General features: G+C 46.6%; 1 protein-coding gene across 1 annotated transcript in view; it reads right to left on the bottom strand.

The window, feature by feature from the left end:
* OTOG (otogelin) overlaps window positions 1-20,358 on the bottom strand; it is a 90,872-nt gene that overhangs the window by 41,957 nt on the left and 28,557 nt on the right. The window contains exons 20-29 of the mRNA XM_078432621.2: window positions 20,223-20,266; window positions 18,623-18,776; window positions 10,138-10,245; window positions 9,616-9,754; window positions 7,862-7,996; window positions 7,426-7,572; window positions 7,000-7,119; window positions 4,982-5,098; window positions 3,771-3,927; window positions 974-1,000 (exon numbers count right to left, since the gene is read on the bottom strand). Coding sequence (XP_078288747.2) covers window positions 974-1,000; window positions 3,771-3,927; window positions 4,982-5,098; window positions 7,000-7,119; window positions 7,426-7,572; window positions 7,862-7,996; window positions 9,616-9,754; window positions 10,138-10,245; window positions 18,623-18,776; window positions 20,223-20,266 — 1,148 coding nt within the window. The remainder of the gene's footprint in view (window positions 1-973; window positions 1,001-3,770; window positions 3,928-4,981; window positions 5,099-6,999; window positions 7,120-7,425; window positions 7,573-7,861; window positions 7,997-9,615; window positions 9,755-10,137; window positions 10,246-18,622; window positions 18,777-20,222; window positions 20,267-20,358) is intronic.

Below are 20,358 nucleotides of genomic sequence, written 5' to 3' on the forward strand. Positions count from 1 at the left end.
CCTCATAGCCAGGAGGAAGCCTCTGGCCATCAGGAGTCCCTAAGGGCTAACATTTTGGAGGGCCTGTAGTCACTGCACTATCATGCTTTACTCTGGTCCAGCTCTCCTCTCGCAGACCCCCTGACTGGTATCCTGGTCTTTAGTCTGTCCCCCTCAATTTCACTTGCTATACTCTGCCAGCGGGACAGACCAAAATCTGATAATGCAGGAAACTGAGGACAAAGCCTTGGACCTATACCCACATAGGCCTGCTCATGGCATGGTACCTGGAGAGAATGGAGCTGGGCCCAGAAGTCAAATGTGAATGATACCAAGGACCTGAGAAGCATCTAACTCTGCCAAGATCTGACTTCCCACCCCATTGCCCATGAGCCTAGTGATGAAACTGAGTAATGAGCTCTAATGCTGGACATTAACCTTCCTTGGGTCTTTAGTCATGACCTGTGTTTTCACCCTACCTAATGCAGAAGTTGGAGCATATCTTGGTACCCTGGGACCTTGGCTAAATTTGAAGATAAATCTGACAGTCTAAGCCAAGCTATAGGTTTTGCTCCAGTCATCCTCAGAAAGAGCAGTTTGAATTTGCCTTTGCCACTCAAAACTTCAGGAGACCCAAGACAATATTCCATGGGCCTGATGAACTAGACTGTGAAGGCCACAGGGTGGCACACTGTGCAAATAGGGTTTTAACTTCCTGGTGAAGCTATCCTGGGTGAGAACAACTCCTGGGAAGCTGGCCCAGCCTGGACTATGGACAAAGGCCGCAGGAACTTCTAGGCACAGAATTCCAGGGCATCCCTGTGGGTCTCTGCACTGTCTGGGTTCTCCCTGCATGATGGGGTTCCCCCCCTGCCCCATGTCACAGCTATTCTGGGGCCAGCAGGGCCTCAGGATGGCTGATACTGTTATGGCATCAGGGCAGGGCTGGCAGTGGCTCAGCCCCCCAGACTCCACTTGGGGAAGACGGGCTTACCTTTGTTAAAGAAGTCACAGTCATACGCTGAAAGAGAGAGAAAAGACTTTTTGAGAAACCTGGAACAGATGGACAGAGCCATGGCCCCTAGCAATCCCAGCTGTCCCAGATTTAGCTTGCCTCCCAAACTCCAAGATTTAGGCATGGTCACCGGACTCATATATCTTAAGATGTAGGAAATACCATGGCTCCTTTCTGTACCCCCAGCACAAAGCTCAAAGCCTGGCCTAGAGTAGGCACTCAGCATGCATCAAATGAATGAATGAATGAATGAATGAATGAATGAATGAATGTTGGACAGAACGGTGTGTTTTGTGTGGTCCCAAAGGGCAAGGTTAGAATCGAGAAGTGGAAACTCCAATAAGAAATCTTATAGCAGGTCCTGGAGGAATACAAACACAAGGTACAAATTGGTATTTCAAGAACCTTGGGTGGAAGGGAACCAGGGGCCTCTAAGATCCAAGGCTTCTTCAGGTCCCTGGGTGTAGTTTCCATCAGGTTTTGACAAGCTCTTCCAAGTGTGTGCTCAGCGCACCCTCTAGTGGCCCAGCCCAGCACCACAGCCTATTGCCCTGGGACTTGAGACCTGGATTCTTTAGTCCATTGGGGTAAACTGGGGACCTTGCAGGGGTACCTAAAGCCAGAAGCAAGGCCATGAGGAACCACTTGGGTAGGCTGAGGAGGATTCTCCCTCGCTTGTAGGCATGGTCTGAAGAGAGCCACCAACTCCACTGCATTTGGCATTGACCTCTAGAAAGAGCACTAGCAGTCAGATTGACCCACCATGTGGTTATGGGAAAGTACTCACTTCTCCTCACTTGTTGACTCAGAAGATTGAACTAGAGAATTAGATCTCAGAGTCTCTGGTTTCAAGTGTGTACCAGGTCTGCGGGAGATAGTCCGGAAAAGTCAGACCTGAGTTCAAATTCCATCTCTCTCACTCTTCAACCGTGCATACTGGGACAAGTTACTCAACCTTTCTGAAATTTAATGCCCTACTTTATAAGATGGGACCACCACTAGTATCTGCCCCATAGATTTGTGAGGTCTGGACTAGGGTAAGGCAAATGCTTACCTTGGGTGCAAAATGTAAGAGGGCGTCAAAAATCTCAGTAATTAAGATATATAGTATTTTAACACACTGTTTAAAAATTTTTGAAGTTAATGCAAAAATACCCACGATAAACAAAATATCAAAAATTTTAAATAAGGACAGGATCAATGACAGTGCCTTGCCGAGCCACACTGGATCCTGAGTTAGAAGGGAAAATCAATAATATTGATCCTGTCATTACTTAAAACTTTGACTTTTTGTTCACCAAAGCCGAAGAGAGTTTTGCATTAAGTTTGAGTTTTTAAAACGATCACCTTAAAATGTGACTTATCTCCATTACTGAGATCTTGGTGCCCCTTAAATCTTGTGTCCCAGGTGAGGTGTCCTTTATTTCACTCTAGCCCTAAAGATTAAGTGAGTTAACGAGGAGATGGCTCAGGGCCTGGCACACAGCAGATACTTGTAAATATGTGTTCCCTTCTCTTTCAAGAAGGATTTTTATCTGAGGAATAGAGGGAGGACCACTGAGCATCCACAGAGCATCTGCAGTGGGAGGGTCCAGAGGAAGATGGACAGATAAAAGGGAGGCCAAAGGCGGATTCTGTTCCATCTTCTTCCTAGAGTCATCCTGCCTGGAGCTCTCAGGGCTCAGGACATGCCGGCCCCATGTCCCCATAAAAAATGACAGCGACCTCAGTAATAGCATAGAGCACTGTGCCAAGGGCTTTACATGTGTTATCTCACTGACAGCTCACAGCACCCTGCAAGGCAGGTATGGTTCCCTCAGCCCTCGACTACGAGTCAGAGTGTGAAGAACATGCCCCAGGTCACCCTACTTGGTGACCGCTAACCCAGAGAGTCTGGCCCCAGGGCTTGTGTAATAACCACTGCACCCCAAAGTGAGGCATAAACGCACCAGGAAGATCACTGGTGTGCAGGAACAGATCATAAAAAATAAGTTAATGAATAATTTAACTTTCTACATATTTTATTTAATTTTTAAAATATTCACTTTTATATCTGCTGTATGACATACATTTACACTACTAACAGCATATTTATGTACATGCATCTATGTATATGTATGCATGCATGCTGGAAATATTTTTACAGGATAGGAGCAGACAGCCCAGGGCGTTTGCAGACCACCATTGCGCTAAATAAACTGATGTCTTGTGCTGCCTCTGATGGGGCCTGTGTGTGTTAGCTGACAAAGGGCTTTTACATTCACTGTCCCATTTGATCCTCACAATGAAGCTGGTGGGCAGGTCGATTCCTACTTTTCAGATGAGAAAATTGAGCCCTGGAGAGACTGAATGACTTGTTAAGGCCATTTGCAAATGGTTAAGGCCACACAGCTTGCAAATGGCAGCTGTGGGTCTGAAACCCGGGGCTCCTCACTCCCCTGGTAGAGTGGGTAAGGGCACAGGTCTGCAGCCAGACCATCTGAAGATGAGCCCTGGATTGACCACTAACCTATGTGACCTTGAGCATGTTACTTAATCTCTGCCTCTGTCTAACCTGCTCCCCAACTGTAAAACAGGAATAAATGGTCCTACTTCATAGGGTTTTGTAAAAATTCAATGAAAGATACAGGCAAACCTGTATCCAGCTGAGGAGGATGCGCCTGGAACATACCAAGTACTCAATAAACACTAGCCACTAGAGAGTGATGGCGCCCCACGGGCCTGCCCACAGAGGGGTCCCCACTCCCTACCTTGGCTGATTGGTCTGGATACTCACGGCAGAGGTGTGGGGTCCTCCAGTCCACAGCCACCCCATGCTGACAGCACTGGTGGGCATAGGCAGACACGCTGGCACAGAAACACTCACAGTCACCACCCCGGTTGCACCCACATGTGTCTGTCAGGCAGTTTGAGTAAAACCAAGTGACATCGACCTAAGGGAGGTCAGAAGTCAGAGGTCAGAGGACAGCTCCTGAATGTTAGCTCTTCAGCTGCTCAACCAATGCCACTTAGCCTTAGGGAGTGGTACAGATATGAAGGGGCCACAGGGCAGGGCGAGCTGCCCGGGTGGGGTGAGGGCAGACAGGTGGCCAACTCAGAAGGAAACAACTCCACGGCCCAGACAGATCTTACTTTTGAGAACTGGGCTCTCACCTTCCCCAGGCCTATGCTATTGGATCCAGGGGCTAAGGATGTGGCTGAGAAACAGATGTGGGGTATGAACTCCCAGCCAAGGCCAGAGACAGCCAAGGCCAGCCCGACAGCAGCCTTGAAAGCCCTGGAGGGGACCATGCGAAGCTAAGCGCCAGCTCCCCTCTGTCTCCTCTGAGGGCAGAACAGGCAGCGGGCCGATGCCACAGCATAACGGGTTTTTGTTCACTGTTCAGAAGGACTTCCTCATCAGAGCCAGATTGAGACAGGTTTGAAAAAGGCATGGAAAGGGTGTGTGGGTGGCTCAGTCCATTGAGCATCTCACTCTTGATTTCGGCTCAGGTCATGATCTCATGGTTTGGTTTGTGGGATTGAGTCCTGTGTGGGGTTCCGTGCTGACAGCACAGAGCCTGCTTGGGATTCTCTCTCTCCTCCCTCTGCCCCTCTCCTACTTGTGTACATGCGCATGCACACGCACCCTCTCTTTCTCTCTCTCTCAACAATAAAAAAATATTCTCTCTCTCTCTCTCAAAATAAATAAACAATAAGAAAATTCTCTCTCTCTCTCCATCTGCCCCTCTCCCACTCTCTTTCTCAAAATAAAAGAGGGGCATGGAAGCTGTTTGTCTGGCTGTCTGTCCTGGGTCATCTGGGAATCTGGGAAAACAGGGCAGACTCATCTGAGCTAGCTGGAGGCAGGGAATTGGCAGAGGTGGATCTCCTTTCTAGACCTGAGGTGCCTCTTCTGAGGCATGGGCATGGGGGGTTCTGAGAGCGGAAGGGATCCCGGGAAGGTGGGGGAGGGAATCAGGAGTGTTGAGGCTGGGGTCCACTCACCACAGGGTGGCAGGTCTCAAACACCTCACTGAGCAGAATGCTGCACTCCTTTCTGGCAAATGGTTCCCGGAGAGGATTCAGGACACACGTGTCCCAGGGGTCAAGGGTATCTGGGCACTGAGAGGCAAAGACACGTCTGTTGATCCCCCTACCCCCACAATGCCTTATTGCCTGGTGTGGTGGACAAACTCCTAGACTGACTCCCATGGTCCCTGACTCCTGAGGTTCAAGCCCTTGTATAATCCCCTCTCCTTGAGTGTGGGAAGGACTTATGAAGGCTTCAAGCTGAAAAAAGAAGGCTAAGGTGATGGGATGGACACGGTTATGTGTATGTGATTGCATTTTTATGTTACATTAGATGGTAGAGCCCATCTCTCTGGAGTCTCTCCTTTGCTGGCTGTGAGGAAGCAAGCGACCGTGTTGGGGAATCTCACATGACCAGAATGGTGAGTGGTCTTTAGGAGCCGAGGGTCCTCTCTAGCCAACAGCTAGCAAAACCACTGAAGCTCTCTGTTCTATGGCTGCAAGGAATTGAATGCTACTGACAACCCCCCAGCAGGTGGGGAAGGAGATACCTCCCTAGTTGAACCTGAGATGAGAGCTCAGCCCTGGCTAACACCTTGGTAGCAGACCGTGATACCCTAAGCAAAGAACCGAGTCAAGCCCTGCCCTGACTCTTGACCCACAGAAACTGAGATAATACATGTGTGTGGTTAAATGCTGCCAAATCTGTAGTAATGTTGTTACACAGCTATAGATAACTAATAACTAATACAGACTTCCCCAATGTCTGACAAGCTTCCTCCCTCAGGCCTACATTCTCACATAACACACACACACACACACACACACACACACACACACACACACACCGGCCCAGGATATGCCAAGGGATTATCGAGAGAAGAGCAGCAGTAGGGGATCAGAGGAGGGGAGCAATAAAAGTTAGTCACCCTCTCTGCTTCTTTTAAATGGGAGTGGGCTAGAGCACACCCTTCTGAGACTATGAGAACAGCCTTGTCCCACCTCAGGATTATACTGAGGACGATGCCCTGACCCCAAGCTACATAAGCTCACCTTCGTCTATTACCCAACAGAGAATTAGGGACCTAAAATGACCCAGTCCGAGAAAGGCAAAAATGTAACACTCATATCACCACTGTCTGCTGCTGTACTCATGGCAGACATAACTAATCAACCACAGTTCTCCTTCTAGCTGAGCCTGACACAAGTCAGGTATTTCTCAGCATAGCTTCCTAGGCAACCCTGGCTGATCAAAGCTGTCATGATAAGTCAAATCCAGTCACCATCCCTCTCCTGGCATAGCTCCTTCACAGAGGATGAGAAGATGGAACTTAGTCAAGGTCAACCAGCAAGTCACTGGATGACCCAAGACAAGAACCTAGGTCTCCTGCTCTGAGTTCAGTGCTATTTAGCTCCATAGCTCACAGCTTGGGCACCTCAGCCATCTCTCAACCTGCAGGGACACCCTCCTCATTTCTGCCTCTGTTAAAGTTGTCCTCCCTCTCAGAGGCTTTCTCTCTGATACATGCATCTTTCCAAATATGGCCTATCCTTTAAGTACCACCGTACTCCCACCTCCTTCAGGAAGCCTCTGATTGCCTCAGTCCACATGGGTCTCTCTTGGATTCTCCTCTGGGCCAGACCTAGTGCCAGGCACTGGGGACACAGAAGATGGGTAAGATGGTCATGCTTCAATAAGCCTTATCTTCCCTGGCAGGTGGTCATGTCTCCTAAGACAAAGACTTTGTCTCCTTTGCAGCCCCTACCCTCCTGCCAGGGCTTGATCCGGGGCACACATGCAGCTCGATTTGTGAGGTGGGTGGTATGTGTCCTCAGGCCGCAGGACAGAGTCTAAGGCTGGGGATGCTGGGTCAGAGGCTGGTGGAGCAGTTGCAGGAGCAGCCTCACCGAGGAGCAGTCTCTGACTGGGGTTCCCTCAGTGCTGGCCAGGGCCCATCTGAGTGAAGGAGTAAGTCAGCCTAGGGAGGCTTTACCTCGACTGCAGCCCAACTGCTGCCAAACTCCTGGGGGTTAGTTAACTCTAAATTCTCCGGAGTCCTCATCTCATTGATGGTTTTTAAGTCAAAGTTCCCACAGAGTCCAGCCAGCTGGCCCTGAAAGAAGAGAGAACACGGCGGTCACCTGCAGGAACACCAGGGATGAACCACTGGAAGAGGAGTCACCATGAGCCCAGGAATCTGTCATGGACCCAGAAGCAACTTCTGGAGTCACAATGTAAAGAGGGATAGGAGAAGAGCCAGGGGAGAAGTGCACAGAGTGGGGTGCAGGCAGAAAGGACAGGAGACATGATGCTCCTGGCTCCTCGGTGAGGGTATAGTTCATGCGAGGATGCCCAGTAGCCTGGATCAGCCCCAGACAGGAGCAGAGGGCCCTGTGAGGGTCACTGCTCATGCAACTACCTGCCATTGTGGCCCAGCCTGGACGTGCACTGTGGTTCTTTGGTCCCATAAGAGGGTGATGTGTTCCCTTGGGAAATGCACCAATGTGAAAAACCCTGCTTGCCAGGTGTGGACCTCCTGCTTCTCATCCAGGAAGCTCTCAGGACTCTAGGGGGACAGAGACAGTCATTCCTGTGGCCTGAGTGTCCCCCAATACCTGGGTCAGTGGGGCCCGGATCTAAGTCATTGTCCAGTCCCAGGAAATCATGCCTCCCTCATGCCCTGACATTGACCTCTGTGTTCTTGACTCTGACCAAGGAATTCAATCTGGGCTGCTGACTCAACGGCTCCAAGAGAAACTGCTGTGGTAAGGAAACCAGTCCCCAGCCCTCTTCTGCCCCTGGCCCCTGTTAACATACAAATCGTTCGTACAACCTTAACCTGCACCAGGCCTTACAGGATTTCCTGAGTCATCATCAAAGATAATGAGTGAGTTCCCAACGTTGATGGAAATAAACTTCCTGCAGATGATGCCAGAGCTGTAGCAGTCTACGTTTTCTACAATCACAGAGAAACTGAAATCCGATGTGCTCTGAGGAGAAAATAAGTCAGTTCATCAAGCCAGGGAGGGAAAAGATCCTGCAGACAGGCACAGAGGTAGCGGGACATGGACTCTGAGGTGGTTTTCAATCCACTTCTACTTCTTATTAACTGTGTGACTTTGGGAAACTTACTTCAGTTCTCCAAAGGTCAATTTCATGTAGTCACTCTCCAAAAAGTATCTGATGGATGGATGGATGGATGGATGGATGAATGAATGAATTTATAAGAGGATGATTGGTGTTGACAGGAGTGAGGGACAGGGTTACTATCTTATATCCATTGGTGATAGTAGCGAAGCCTTTTTGGAGGGCACTCTTCAAGCACTGTGTACAGCTTTTTATAGCATTTCCGCTTACAAGAGTCTAGAGACACATCCACAAAAGTATTCATTGAGCATTTAAATATCAGCAACAATCTAAATGCCCATCAATGGGGGGATAATAAAACAAACTAGAGCATGTCCTCTCTGTAGAATTTTATAGAAAGAAGAAAGGAGTATGTACTGACTGCATGAGATCATGACTAAGGTATGTTCTGTTAAGTGAATAGAGCAAATTGTAGAATTCTATCCACATAAACTAAACCAAGTACATGTGTGCATGTGTGTATGTGTGAATGTCTGTCTTGTGGAAAGTGATCTTGCAGGATTCACATCTGACTGTTATGAGCAGGGAATGAGAACAGAAGAGGTGTGAAGGGAAACAGTCATTTCTAACATATGCTTCTGTATTGTTTTAAATGCCTGTGAAGAGCACGCATTACCTTTGAAATTTTAAAATTAAAATGGGTATAATCTGTCTCAGAGTTACAGAAATCATGTGAAAGACCCCAGTACAATGCTTCCTCCATAGATAAGACTCATTCCATAGAAGGTTTGTCATTATTATTATTACTCTTACTATTATATAGTGTGACAGGCCCTTAGCAAAACCAAGGTCCCCTGAGAGTGTCGCTGGCACTCTCCCACCTGCCCTGTTGGTACCCCTCTTCTCCTTCTGGAGGGGATCCTGCTTCTACTATGCCCCTCACCCTACATCACCATCCCTTTTCTTTTGCATAAGCTGACAGCTTTAGCACGTGACTCCTTAAGCACATCAAATCTCCCATCAGATTTCTTGGTTCACACCTGACACCAGCTCTGCTACTGCCTAGATGTGTGATCTCAGGCAAGACACCTGACTTCCCTAAGCCCAAGTTGCTGCACCTATAACATGGGGCAAATATATTCTACCTCATAGGGTTGATATGAGAATTAAGTAAAATAATCCTCAAAATTGGCTCAGGAGACCACCAGGCATATAATAAAAGTTTAGAAAACATAAGCTCTTACTACAGATAGAAAAACCATTGGGACCCAATGGGGCAAGGCTATAATGGTGAGTGGGCATGCAGTGGGGTTCATGCCTGGTGAGCTCTGTCTAGCTCTGAACCTGCTCCTCAGCACTTCTTTCAGTCGCTAGCTAGCCATACCCCCAGGCTTAGATCCCTCCACCCTCCTAATTGTGCAACAGACTGGAGTCTGGAATATCACCGTGCCTGACAGGTCCTCAGCCTCAGATGCCCTGGGTCCCCATAGCACCAGCCCATCAGACACCTCCAGGAGCTCACCTTGACCAGGTGCACTTTGCATGCCCCCACAAAGTCAAACGGGAGCCCATCAAACGTGCGGTAGTGCCGGTCGCCATAGGCCGTGCAGGTGGAAGCACAGGGGTGGAGAGCGCACTGGAATGAGCCCCGCTGGCACACACTGAAACACATGTGCCCAGACCAGCTCGCAGGGCACCCCCCCCCCCACACACACACATACACTCTGAATACCCACGACAGAGCCATTGCCTGTAGAGTTCCCACTATGTGCCTCTGGGCTAGGGGGTCACAAACACCAGCAACCTTCAACAGAAGCCTGCTGGTCACAAACTCACATTCATGTAAACATTTACAGAAACACCCCCCAAATTTCCATCTATACGTACACTTGTATATACACAAACATCCCTAAATAACACACAAACACGCGACATGAGTATGAACATGGTGGAAGGGGAATGCCAGACTGTACTCATGATCATGCTTCTCATATCCATCCTCATCCCCAGCCAAAAGCAGAGTGTGAACAGTACCCTCACTTACCAGGTATGGCAGGGAGACATGACCTGGTCCCCAGGGAAATATTCCTTCCCCTTCCAAGTGCATGGGCAATCCTCTGGCAGGAAACATGCATCCCCATGTCTGAGCAAGCTGTAGGAACACAGCAAGCAGGTGGTCAGGAAAGCACCCTTCCCATATCTGCCATCTATGGAAGACCCTGCATCCACGTGGACACCGTGGGGTGGTTCTTAGCATTTATGCCAAAGAAACTGACCATGTACCCAACTACCATCCTGCTGCTGCTCAGTGGGGCAACTGGAAAAACCAGAGACAGACTTGACCCACGTCAGAAGCCTCTGCTATCCATCAGGAAGCAAGGCTCAGTTCTACTAGCCGCATCCCCCTGGCCAGGCTAGACGCCAGTTGCCTCTTAGGCACTAGCTGTATATTAATAAACAGATCATGAATGTGGGCATTGACCCTCTTACTCCAGTTGCTCATGGGACAACCAGGAGACCTGCACTGAAAGAAATGTTAGTGGAAGTTTTTCAGGAAGATGGAAACTCAGATCCACATGAAGAAATGAACAGCTCCAAAAATGGAAAATATGGTGAAAGACAATTTTAGCAATTATTTCTTAATTTCTTTAAAAGATAATTGAGCATTTAGATCAAGGTTAATGTCAATGAATTGTGTGGTGTATAATATATGTAGAAGTAAAATGCATGACAATAACAGCACAAAGGATAAGGAGTAAGTAAATGAAAGTATACTGGTGTAAATATTCTATATAAAGTGATAAAATATTAATTCACAGTAGATTGATCAATGAAACATGCATATTATAACCTCTAGAAAAACACAAAAAATAAAAATGCCAAGATATATAGTTAAAATGAAGTAAAAGAAATAAAATAGAATATTAAAAATACTTAGCCCCCCAAAAAAGAAAGAAAAGATGGAAAAAAAAACAATAGAACGGACAGATAACAAAGAACAAGATGGTAGTATTAAATCCAATCCAATTACATTAAATCCAAATGTATTTCTCACTTCAATTCAAAGTGAGAAATTGTAACATTGGCTAAAAAAGCAAGACCCAACTATATTTTGTTTACAAAAGACACAATTGAAGTAAAAGCACAGATACGTTAAAAGTAAAATTACAGGAAAAAGTACCATGCAAACATCAGTTAAAAGAAAGATGGAGTGGCTTTATTAACATCAGACAAAGCAGACTTCAGGCCAAGTAGCATTAACAGCAACAGGAGGAATATGTCATGGCAACGGAAGAGACCATTTATTAAGAGAACACAACAATCCTAAATGGGCATGCACCAAGCAACAGAGCTTTAAAAGCAGAAGCAAAAACGCATAGAACTAAAAGGAGAAAGAGACAAATCCACAGTTATAATTGGAAATCTCAACACTCCACTCCATTAATGATAGAACAAAAAATTCTTCAAAGATGTAGGAGATGTGAAAAATCGGACATTGCTCTTAACCTAACCGACAATTTAAAAACTCTATACAGAACAAGATGGAGTCACTCATGTCAAGCAGTGGCCTGTGTCAAACAACGACAGTAGCAGGTAAGGGCATTGCAGCCAAGACCAGATATCACCAAGACCAGCACCAGCTTGTGACACACTCAGAACTGATAGCCAGCAGAAACAGAGATCTGCAAAGCCCCAAGACTGATTAAATCCCTTTAAAAAGGGAGGGTTTTTGCAGCAAACTGTCAGACTCCTCAGACACTGACCCCTCTTCAAAAAGGCACCTGCTGCCAAAGGTTCTGCCTGATTGATCTCCGAACAGAACAGAGATCGTTCACTGCTTGAACATAATAAGCAGTAAACGCGAACAGTTGATCTGGACCGGACCTAGGCCTTATCTCAACTGTGTGCCTGACTTAGCGTTTGTTTTATTAGCTTTCTACCCCTATTCCATCTCGTTTGTTGTGTGACTTGTCTTGTGCTTTGCTTTGTGTGACATGTATGAAGCCAAGTTAAACACATGAGTTAAACACGTCATTGAGTTTGGAATACTGAGCCTGCTTTATAATTATGCTAACCTTGCTTTATGATTGAATAAACCTCACATTGTGGAAAGACACAACTCATGTGTGTGCCTTCGTAGTGTGCTCATGACACTCTATATCCAGTCACAGCAAAGTGCACGTTATTTTCAAGCATTCATGGAAGGTTCACCCAGACAACTATATTCTGGACCATAAAAACTCAGTAAATTTCAGAGGTTTGAAATCATACAAAGTATATTATCTGATCACAGTGAAACTAAATTAGAAATCAGGAACAAACAAATATAAAAAAAACTCCAAACATTTCAAAATTTTGTAACATTTCTAAATAACTCATGGGTCAAAAAATAAATCACAAAGGAAATAGAAAAGATTACAACAAAAATAATAAAAACATGTTATATCAAAATTTTTAGAGTGAGCTAAGACATTGCTTACAGAGAAATTTATAGCTTTAAATGCTTATATTAGAAATAACAAAAGATTACAATAAAAGATCTCAAATAGAAATATAAGAGCAAGTTAAATCCAAAGTAAGTAGTAAGAAGGAAATAATAAAGATAAGAGCAGAAATCAGTGAAATAGAAAACAGAAAAACAATAGAAAAAAAAATCAATGAAACCAGAGTAGGTTCTTTGAAAACATCAATAAAACTGACAACCCCCTACCTAGACCGGATAGTACAAAAAAGGAAAAAATCATATTACCAATATCTGGAAAAAGAGAAAACATCACTGCAGATCCTACAGATATTAAAAGGAAAATAAAGAAATACTTTTATGATGTAAAGCCCATAAATTTGACAACTTAGGTGGAAGGAACAACAAAGACATCAAATACCTATGAACAAATTCAATGGCACATGTCCAAAACCTTTCCATGAAAACTATGAAACACTGCTGAGAGAAATTAAAGAACATCCAGTAAATGGGATAATGCCATATTTATGTACTGAAGGACTCACTAGTGCGAAGACATCACCTCTCATCAAACCGACTTCTAGATGCAACACAAAACCAATTAAAATCCCAGAGGCTTTTCTGTAGAAATTCCCAAGCTAATCCTAAATTTACATGGGAATGCAAAGACCTAGAAGTGTCCAAATCTTTGAAAAAGAATAAAGTTGGAGCACTATCACTTTCTGATTTCAAGACTTACTATATAGCTTCAGAAATCAAAAACGGTGTGATAGAGGCCTAAAGATACACAAACAGGGGCACCTGGGTGGCTGTCGGTTGAATGTCCAACTTTGACTCAGGTCATGATCTCACAGTTTGTGAGTTCAAGCTCCACATGGGACTCACTGCTGTCAAGGCGAAGCCCGCTTCAAATTCTCTGTCCCCCTCACTCTCTTCCCCTCCCCCGCTCATGCTCTCTCTCAAAAATAAATAAACATTAAAAAAAATGTAAAGAGAAACAAATAGATCAATGGTACAGAATAGAGAGTCCTGAAATAGACCCACATTTATACAGTCAATTGATTTTTTTAACAAAGGTACCAAAGCAATTCAACAGGGAGAGAAAAGTCTTTTATTAAAATGGAGCTAGAACCACTCGATATCCATCAGAAAAAATAAAATGAAACTTGACTCCATTTTACAATATAGAATCATTTCAGATAGGTTATAGAATCAAATGTAAAAGCTAAAATTGTAAAGCTACTAAGGGAAAAGGTTGGAGAATGTCTTTGTGGCCTTAGAGTTGCAATTACTTAGGACACAGAGAACACTGATCATAAAGAAAAAAATGATAAATTAAAATCAAAATTTTAAACTTCTGCTCATAATCAATTTTTACACATCTTAATATACATTAAGTAAAAAAAATAACCACGGACAAGGGGAAAATATTGGCAATGTATATATTTGATAAGGAAAGAACTTCTACAACTTAAAGAAAATAGTCAACCAGATAAGAAATGGGCAAAAGACTTGAGTGGACACTTCACAAAGGAAAATATATGAAGGGTTGGGGGGGGGGGGGGAGGGACCATGAAAAAGTACTCATTCTCTTTAGGGAAAATTACCAGTTAAAATTACCAATTAAAATTACCAATTAAAACAATAATGAGATAAAACAAATAATGAATACTTTTCATAGGTAGGTATACATGACCATTTAAATTTGTCAAAGCTTAGCCAACTGTATACTTAAAATCTATGCATTTTACTGTTTATAAATTATGCTACACTTTAAAAAAAATTAAAAGGGAAAAAAACAGTGAGGCACCAAAAGTTGACTGGAAGCTGCATAATTAAGAATAGCCACCATTTTGTTGGGAAACTTCTAAAATGTCAGTTTTGGTAGATTTTTGTTCTCTTGGCCCAGCCCATTTTCAAGAAAAGTCTTCATCTCCACCCTGGGACACAGAAGCTTCGGTGCCACTATTGTTGGAAGCAAGCTGGGGAAGAGGGCTGAAGTCCCAGTAGGTTTTCATTTAATCTCCCTGTTTTTACTCTGCATCTCATCCCTCTTGGTGCTCCTGAGATCAAAGTCTCTGATCTGGTTTCTGCAGAAACTTTTACCATCCTGCTGGATGGGGTTAGGGTTGTTACGTGACCTCAGGGCATGGGGGAGGAAGCCTAGGGGGTTAACTGCTCCTTACAAAGACTTGTAGGGGACATCCTCCTGTCTCTCTCCCACTACCCCACCCTCTGAGATGCCTGGAGCCACCTGTCCCTGAAGCTGTCAACATGACACAGGTTGTTTCTCCTGGGCCTCCTCTGCAAGCATCAGCTGTAAACCAAGGTCAGTTTCTATATATCCACCCTTGTTCCTTCTTCAGAAACTATTGACCTATCTTCTATCACTGTCATTCCCACGCCTGTTCTCTTTGCCCCTGGGGACTCATGGGTTTTTTTTCTTTTTTTTACTCTATTACCAATATTTCATTGTGGGAGGAAGCAGAGGAAAAAAGCCTGGGTTTAATCCACTGTTTTCCCTGAAGACACTTAACCTTCCTAAGCCCCGGTATTTTCGTGCGTAAAACAGGGATAATGACGCCTTCCTCCCAAGGTCACTATGAGAATTTCATTATAGACCTGGGCACACTGCCTAGTGCCTATAGAATTGCAATAAATATTGGTTTCCTGTCCCTTCTTTCCCCATAATTACATCAGGCACCGGCAATGGCTGGCTCACTGCCTTCCACCTTCAGCCCAGACCTTGTCTCTTGCTACCTCCTGAGGGGCCTTCTCTGCTGCTCACCATTTACTGCTCCCTCCTGAACCTATGCAGAACTGCCAGCATCCCTGAGCACTTGCTGTGTGCCCACCACAGACAATAGCTGTGGCCTCTCTCCTCAAGATACCTCAGTCCATGGAGCATTCTTTCCTTACCTGTTCTGGGATCCTGTCACTTCAGGGTTCTCTCGGGGGCACTTGCAAATATGTGGCATTCAAATGAGGAACACAAAGCTTGTCTGCTCACTTAGAATGCTTACTTTGTGCTACTTTACAAATGAGAAAACTGAGACTCAAGGGAGTTAGCTAACTCACCTAACCCTGAGCCTAACCCCTAACCCTAACCCTAACCCTAAACCCTAACACTAACCCCTGACCCTGAGTTAGGTAAATTAGTTAACTTACTTGAGTCTCAGTGGTAGAATCAAGATTCAAGCCTGACTCCACAGTCTGTACTTATATATACTGTATACACCACTTAGTGGCCCCAGGGCCCTTGGCTCAGCACCCAGATGCAAAGAAATTTAGAGTGGCACAAACAGCTCCTGTGGCTCCTGCAGTGGCTCAGGGCCCTTTGGAGCAATGTATGACACCCAGATTCTTAGAAGTGCCATAGAAGGAGGTATGGGGCCCAGGAGCCCAGAGGATCCCAGGCATCCCAAGGTACTAGGGCATCTTTAGAAACCTTATCTCAACTCCCAAGAAAACATTCCAGAATGATAGGAAATGCCTGTCCTTTCTTTACAAGTTGAGACTCTAATAATTTCCTTTGTTTGTTTGTTTGTTTTAACTGAAAGTAACAAATTATTTTATTTTCAAAATAGAAGGTAAAAAGCACAATAATTATTAATTCTATTATTCCCTATAATGGATTTGATCATTCAAATCCTTTGAAGTAACCAGTAAATACTCAGATTGTAAGATTTATAATAGGCCCTTACTAATAGCAAATGCTTTTATTTTTTTGTGTTTTTTTAATATATGAAATTTATTGTCAAATTGGTTTCCTCTAATAACTTCCTTTGGACAAGCCCCTGTGGAACATGTGTAAGCTCCTCACAGGACATTTCATACAGCTTATGAGCCACTGTGGCAAACACCCCAAGAGGTGATGGCATTCAATATTAAGAAGGGGAAGGGAACAAGTCTTAATAGAGCACTCACTGCACAGTGCCTGGCTCCTTGCAGCCATTGTCTCATTCAAGTGGTGTTACTACCCTCAATTCACAGATGAGCAAACGCAGGCTCAGAAAAAGTAAGTGAATTATATGATGTCACATAGCTAGCGACAAACATTAAGGTGACTGGCCTGGGCCCTCTGGACTGTGGATGTTCTTGGCACGGCTCCAAGACCTGAACTGAACTTCAAATGGCCTGGAGCAGAGGAAGAGGATTTGGGTACTGCCCTGCTTGGGTACTGCCCTGTTCAGCCAACAAACAACCAGCAGGACCTTGCAGACAAGAAAACTGATGCCCAGGTGGCCACATAACTTGTCATAGGTCACCCAAGCAATTAGAAATCTTCACATTCTATCCTACCCTTTGGAACGTGGGGACTGAAAAGAAAACCCCACTCTGGCTTTGCAATCTGAGTGAAACTAATCCCTAATGTTGGATAGTGCTTTAGAATCTTGTTTTTCAAATTGTGGTCCCCAGACTAGCAGCATCTGGATCTCCTGGGAGCTTGCTAGAAATGCAGAGTTTCAGGCTGCACCCCAGGCCTCCCGAATCAGGGTCAGACCCCTAATGATTCATGTGCACACTAATGTTTGAGGAATATAGTTTGAGACCACAAACTGTCATTAAGGGGGATCCCACTGAATCCTTCATTCCTGAGCCCCTCTGGGAGAGAGTCATCAGCCCTCATTGTGCAGATGAGGACATGTTCAGAGAGGTCACAGGATGGGTGACTGGCAGAACTGAGCCCAGCTCTCTCAGTTCCACCTGGCCACCATGCTTGGCGGTGAGCAACTCTCAGTTCCTGATTCCAGAGGCCCTGGCTCTCCCTGTCCTCAGAGGGGCAGGCTTGTGCACACAAAGACAGTGCTGCAAGAGGCCTTCAACAACAGACGTTCCTCACAAGCTCATCTGGAGCCTACATGGTTGCAAGGATTGTCTACACCCTACCAGTTGGGCCTAGGATCTTGTGCAGGCTCTGGAGACCTCACATCAGTCTCCTGTGGCCGCCCTTGCTTGGGAAGGGGAAGCTCCTAACCCACATTATGACCTCTGTGTAGGGGACCAGACCCCAGGGCTCACAGACCTGGCATGCTCTGGCCAAAGGGCAGGATCTGGAGTAAGCAGAGTCAGGTTTGAGTCATGGCACCCTGGGCCAACCACTTCCCACTACCCTGCTGTTGGCCTCAGTTTTCCTCATCAGCAAAATGAGAGTATCGATCCTTCCTTCCTTTCTGCTAGGAAGGCTCTGAGATTAAAGGTGGTGATAACACAAGGTGTTTTAACTGTTTTACTGTTAACACAGTAAAGTAAAGCTCTAACTGACTATTCCCTCCCCTTCCCACCCTGACCCCCCCTCACTTCCCTTGGCTGCCAGGCCTGGCCCAGAACTCCCAGCTGACCACTGATCTCTGCACCAGCTAAAGGACACAGCCCCAGGTTGCCAAGTCATGGGATTGGGCACCCACCTTCTTCTCAGGAGTGAGAACTGGCAAACAGGAGGTCAGGGCCCCTGCAGCCACCTCAGCTTACGAGTACCCACGAGGCACACCCACAGAATTCAGCTCATGTGGCATCTGAGGCACCTGGGCAGGAGACTATTTCCACTGGGTGGGGCCCTTCTTTTTGCCGAATTATGGGGGCACCAGCCCTCTACCTGAGGGTTTTGGCCAGATCTTTACAGGGAGAGGGGCTGAGAGGTGAAACATGGCTTTTCTCTCCTGGGCTTCAACCCACTGGACCTCTGGAGCATGCCACACACCCCATTCAGTGCTTCTACTCCAGTACCTCATGTAATCCTCACGACAACCTGTTGAGGTGGTAGGCATTGTGATTACTACTCTCATGTTACAGATGAGAAGCTAAGCCTCAGAGAGGTTGGGCCTCTTCCTTGTCCAAGGTCACACAGATGGTAAGAAGAAGAGCCAGGTAGAATCCACTCCTGTTGGATCCCCACACCGCCGTTCTTTCTCGGATTCAGTGCCAGTCGTTACATCAGCACCGGCCAGCCCTGGGCTGCTGCCTCCAGCATGGCTGTGTGAGGAACTCCTTGCCCCTCCCTCTGCCTCGTGGGTCCCCGGTTCTGCCAGCCTTCAGAGGTGGGGGACCATGAAACATGGATACTCACCCTTGGGGACAGGCACAGCCTGAGAGGCAGGGGCCATGAGCTGGCACGCTCAGGTTCAGCAGCTGCTGCTCACATGTCCTCTCTCTGCTCAGCTCGGGGTCGGTGTGCAGGTCACTGCAGTTCACGAAGACCTGGCCCACCGGGCAGGCAGTGGCTGGAGGAGAAGAGAGTGGCTGCTGGGAGGAGCACGGACGCTCATCAGGCCTTGGAACACCCAGGCCTGGGGGTGGGCTCCTGGGTGGCAGGGGTGACCAGGGAGACCTGGGGACGCAACTACTGGAAGAGGCAGGGAGACAGGGGGCTCTGATGCTTCCAGAGGCATCCCTTGGGTTCCCAGATGCACCACCAGTACCCAGAGTACCATGTGCTCTCCACAGGGCACTGTTCCAGGCATTTTATATGCATTTCCTTACCAAATCCTGCAACACCCTATGAGGCGTTGTTATCCCCCATTTCCCATATCATGGAAAGAAGTCACTTCTGCTTTCAAAGGCATGATAAAGTGAGAGGAAGTGCCTCAAAGAGACCAGGAGGAGAGCCAGAAAGAGGATAGCAATGCAGTGTGGCAGGGTGGCCAGAGGACTTTAAACCACAAGGAAGTCAATTTCCCATTACTTACACTTTTGTGACATAAACCCCTTCTCTCTCCCTGAGCCTCCAGTCAAGTCAGCTGTGCACACTTACACCTTGTGTGAGTGATCGTTTTTAGGGAAATGAATAAAAGGGAGCTGAGTTCCATGCTCAGCCTGGGATGGAGCAGAGAGAAGAGAATAGCCATGGAAGATGAGAGGAAGAAATCTGAAGCCAGAAGCAAGACCAACCAAAAACAAAACAAAACAAAAACATATTTTCAGGAATACATACATGGGGAGGACACAGAAATCCAGGTTATATACAAAGGAGGAAGTGACGGCTCAGAGAAGCAAAGTGAGTTACCCAGGGCAGCACAGCTTGCAAGCATGGGGCAGGATTTGAATCCAGGGCTACCAGACTCTGGAGGCCCTGCTCTTTGCCACCTGCCATGTGATTGATTATTCTCTGACCCCTCTGTGCCAATCCCCATCCTCCCTTCTGCTTCAGTCCCCCGCTCCACCACCTCCACATCCTTCACAGGCTGATCCAGTGCCAAGCCACCCTACCGTCATCTCTATTGCCTGGGACAGTCTCAGAGACCCGGGCTGTCCTCCCCATCTCTATGACCCCCAAGTCTAGCACAGGACTGGGCAGCGTCAGCCTTAGTAAGCAAATGACAGCTCAGAACAAGGAAACCCAGGACCCAGGGGAGGCCAAGGGACTGTCCAGTCACCCCAGCTAGTTGCCCCTAGGAGAGATAGTCTCAGCCTCTCCTTCTTGAGAAGCAGGAGGGACAGCTGCCAGCATGGGACTGAAGTTGGGATGGGATTTCTGGATGCCACCCTCCAAACTGGAGCTTTTCCCAAGACGGTGAGGAAAACAGCAGGCTCAGTGGGTTCAGTGTGGCTGGACTCAGATGTGGCTGGGCTGTCCCTGTCCTGATCTATCCTCTAGCTCCCCACTCGCCTCTCCATAGCCCCACCACGACGGAGGAGCCCCTAGAAGAACCCCCCACCTTCCACCTTACCTGGGAGTCTGCTGTCACAGCTCATGATTCCATCTTTGCAGTGGCTGCAGAGAGAGAGAGGAGTGGGGTGTATACCGGGATTAGCTGACTCAGTCACTGCAAAGCCAGAGACTGCATGCCACTGTGCTCAGGCCCC

The sequence above is a fragment of the Panthera onca genome, chromosome D1 (genome assembly GCF_046562875.1).
Source record: "Panthera onca isolate mPanOnc1 chromosome D1, mPanOnc1 haplotype 2, whole genome shotgun sequence".
NCBI classification, from domain to species: domain Eukaryota; kingdom Metazoa; phylum Chordata; class Mammalia; order Carnivora; family Felidae; genus Panthera; species Panthera onca.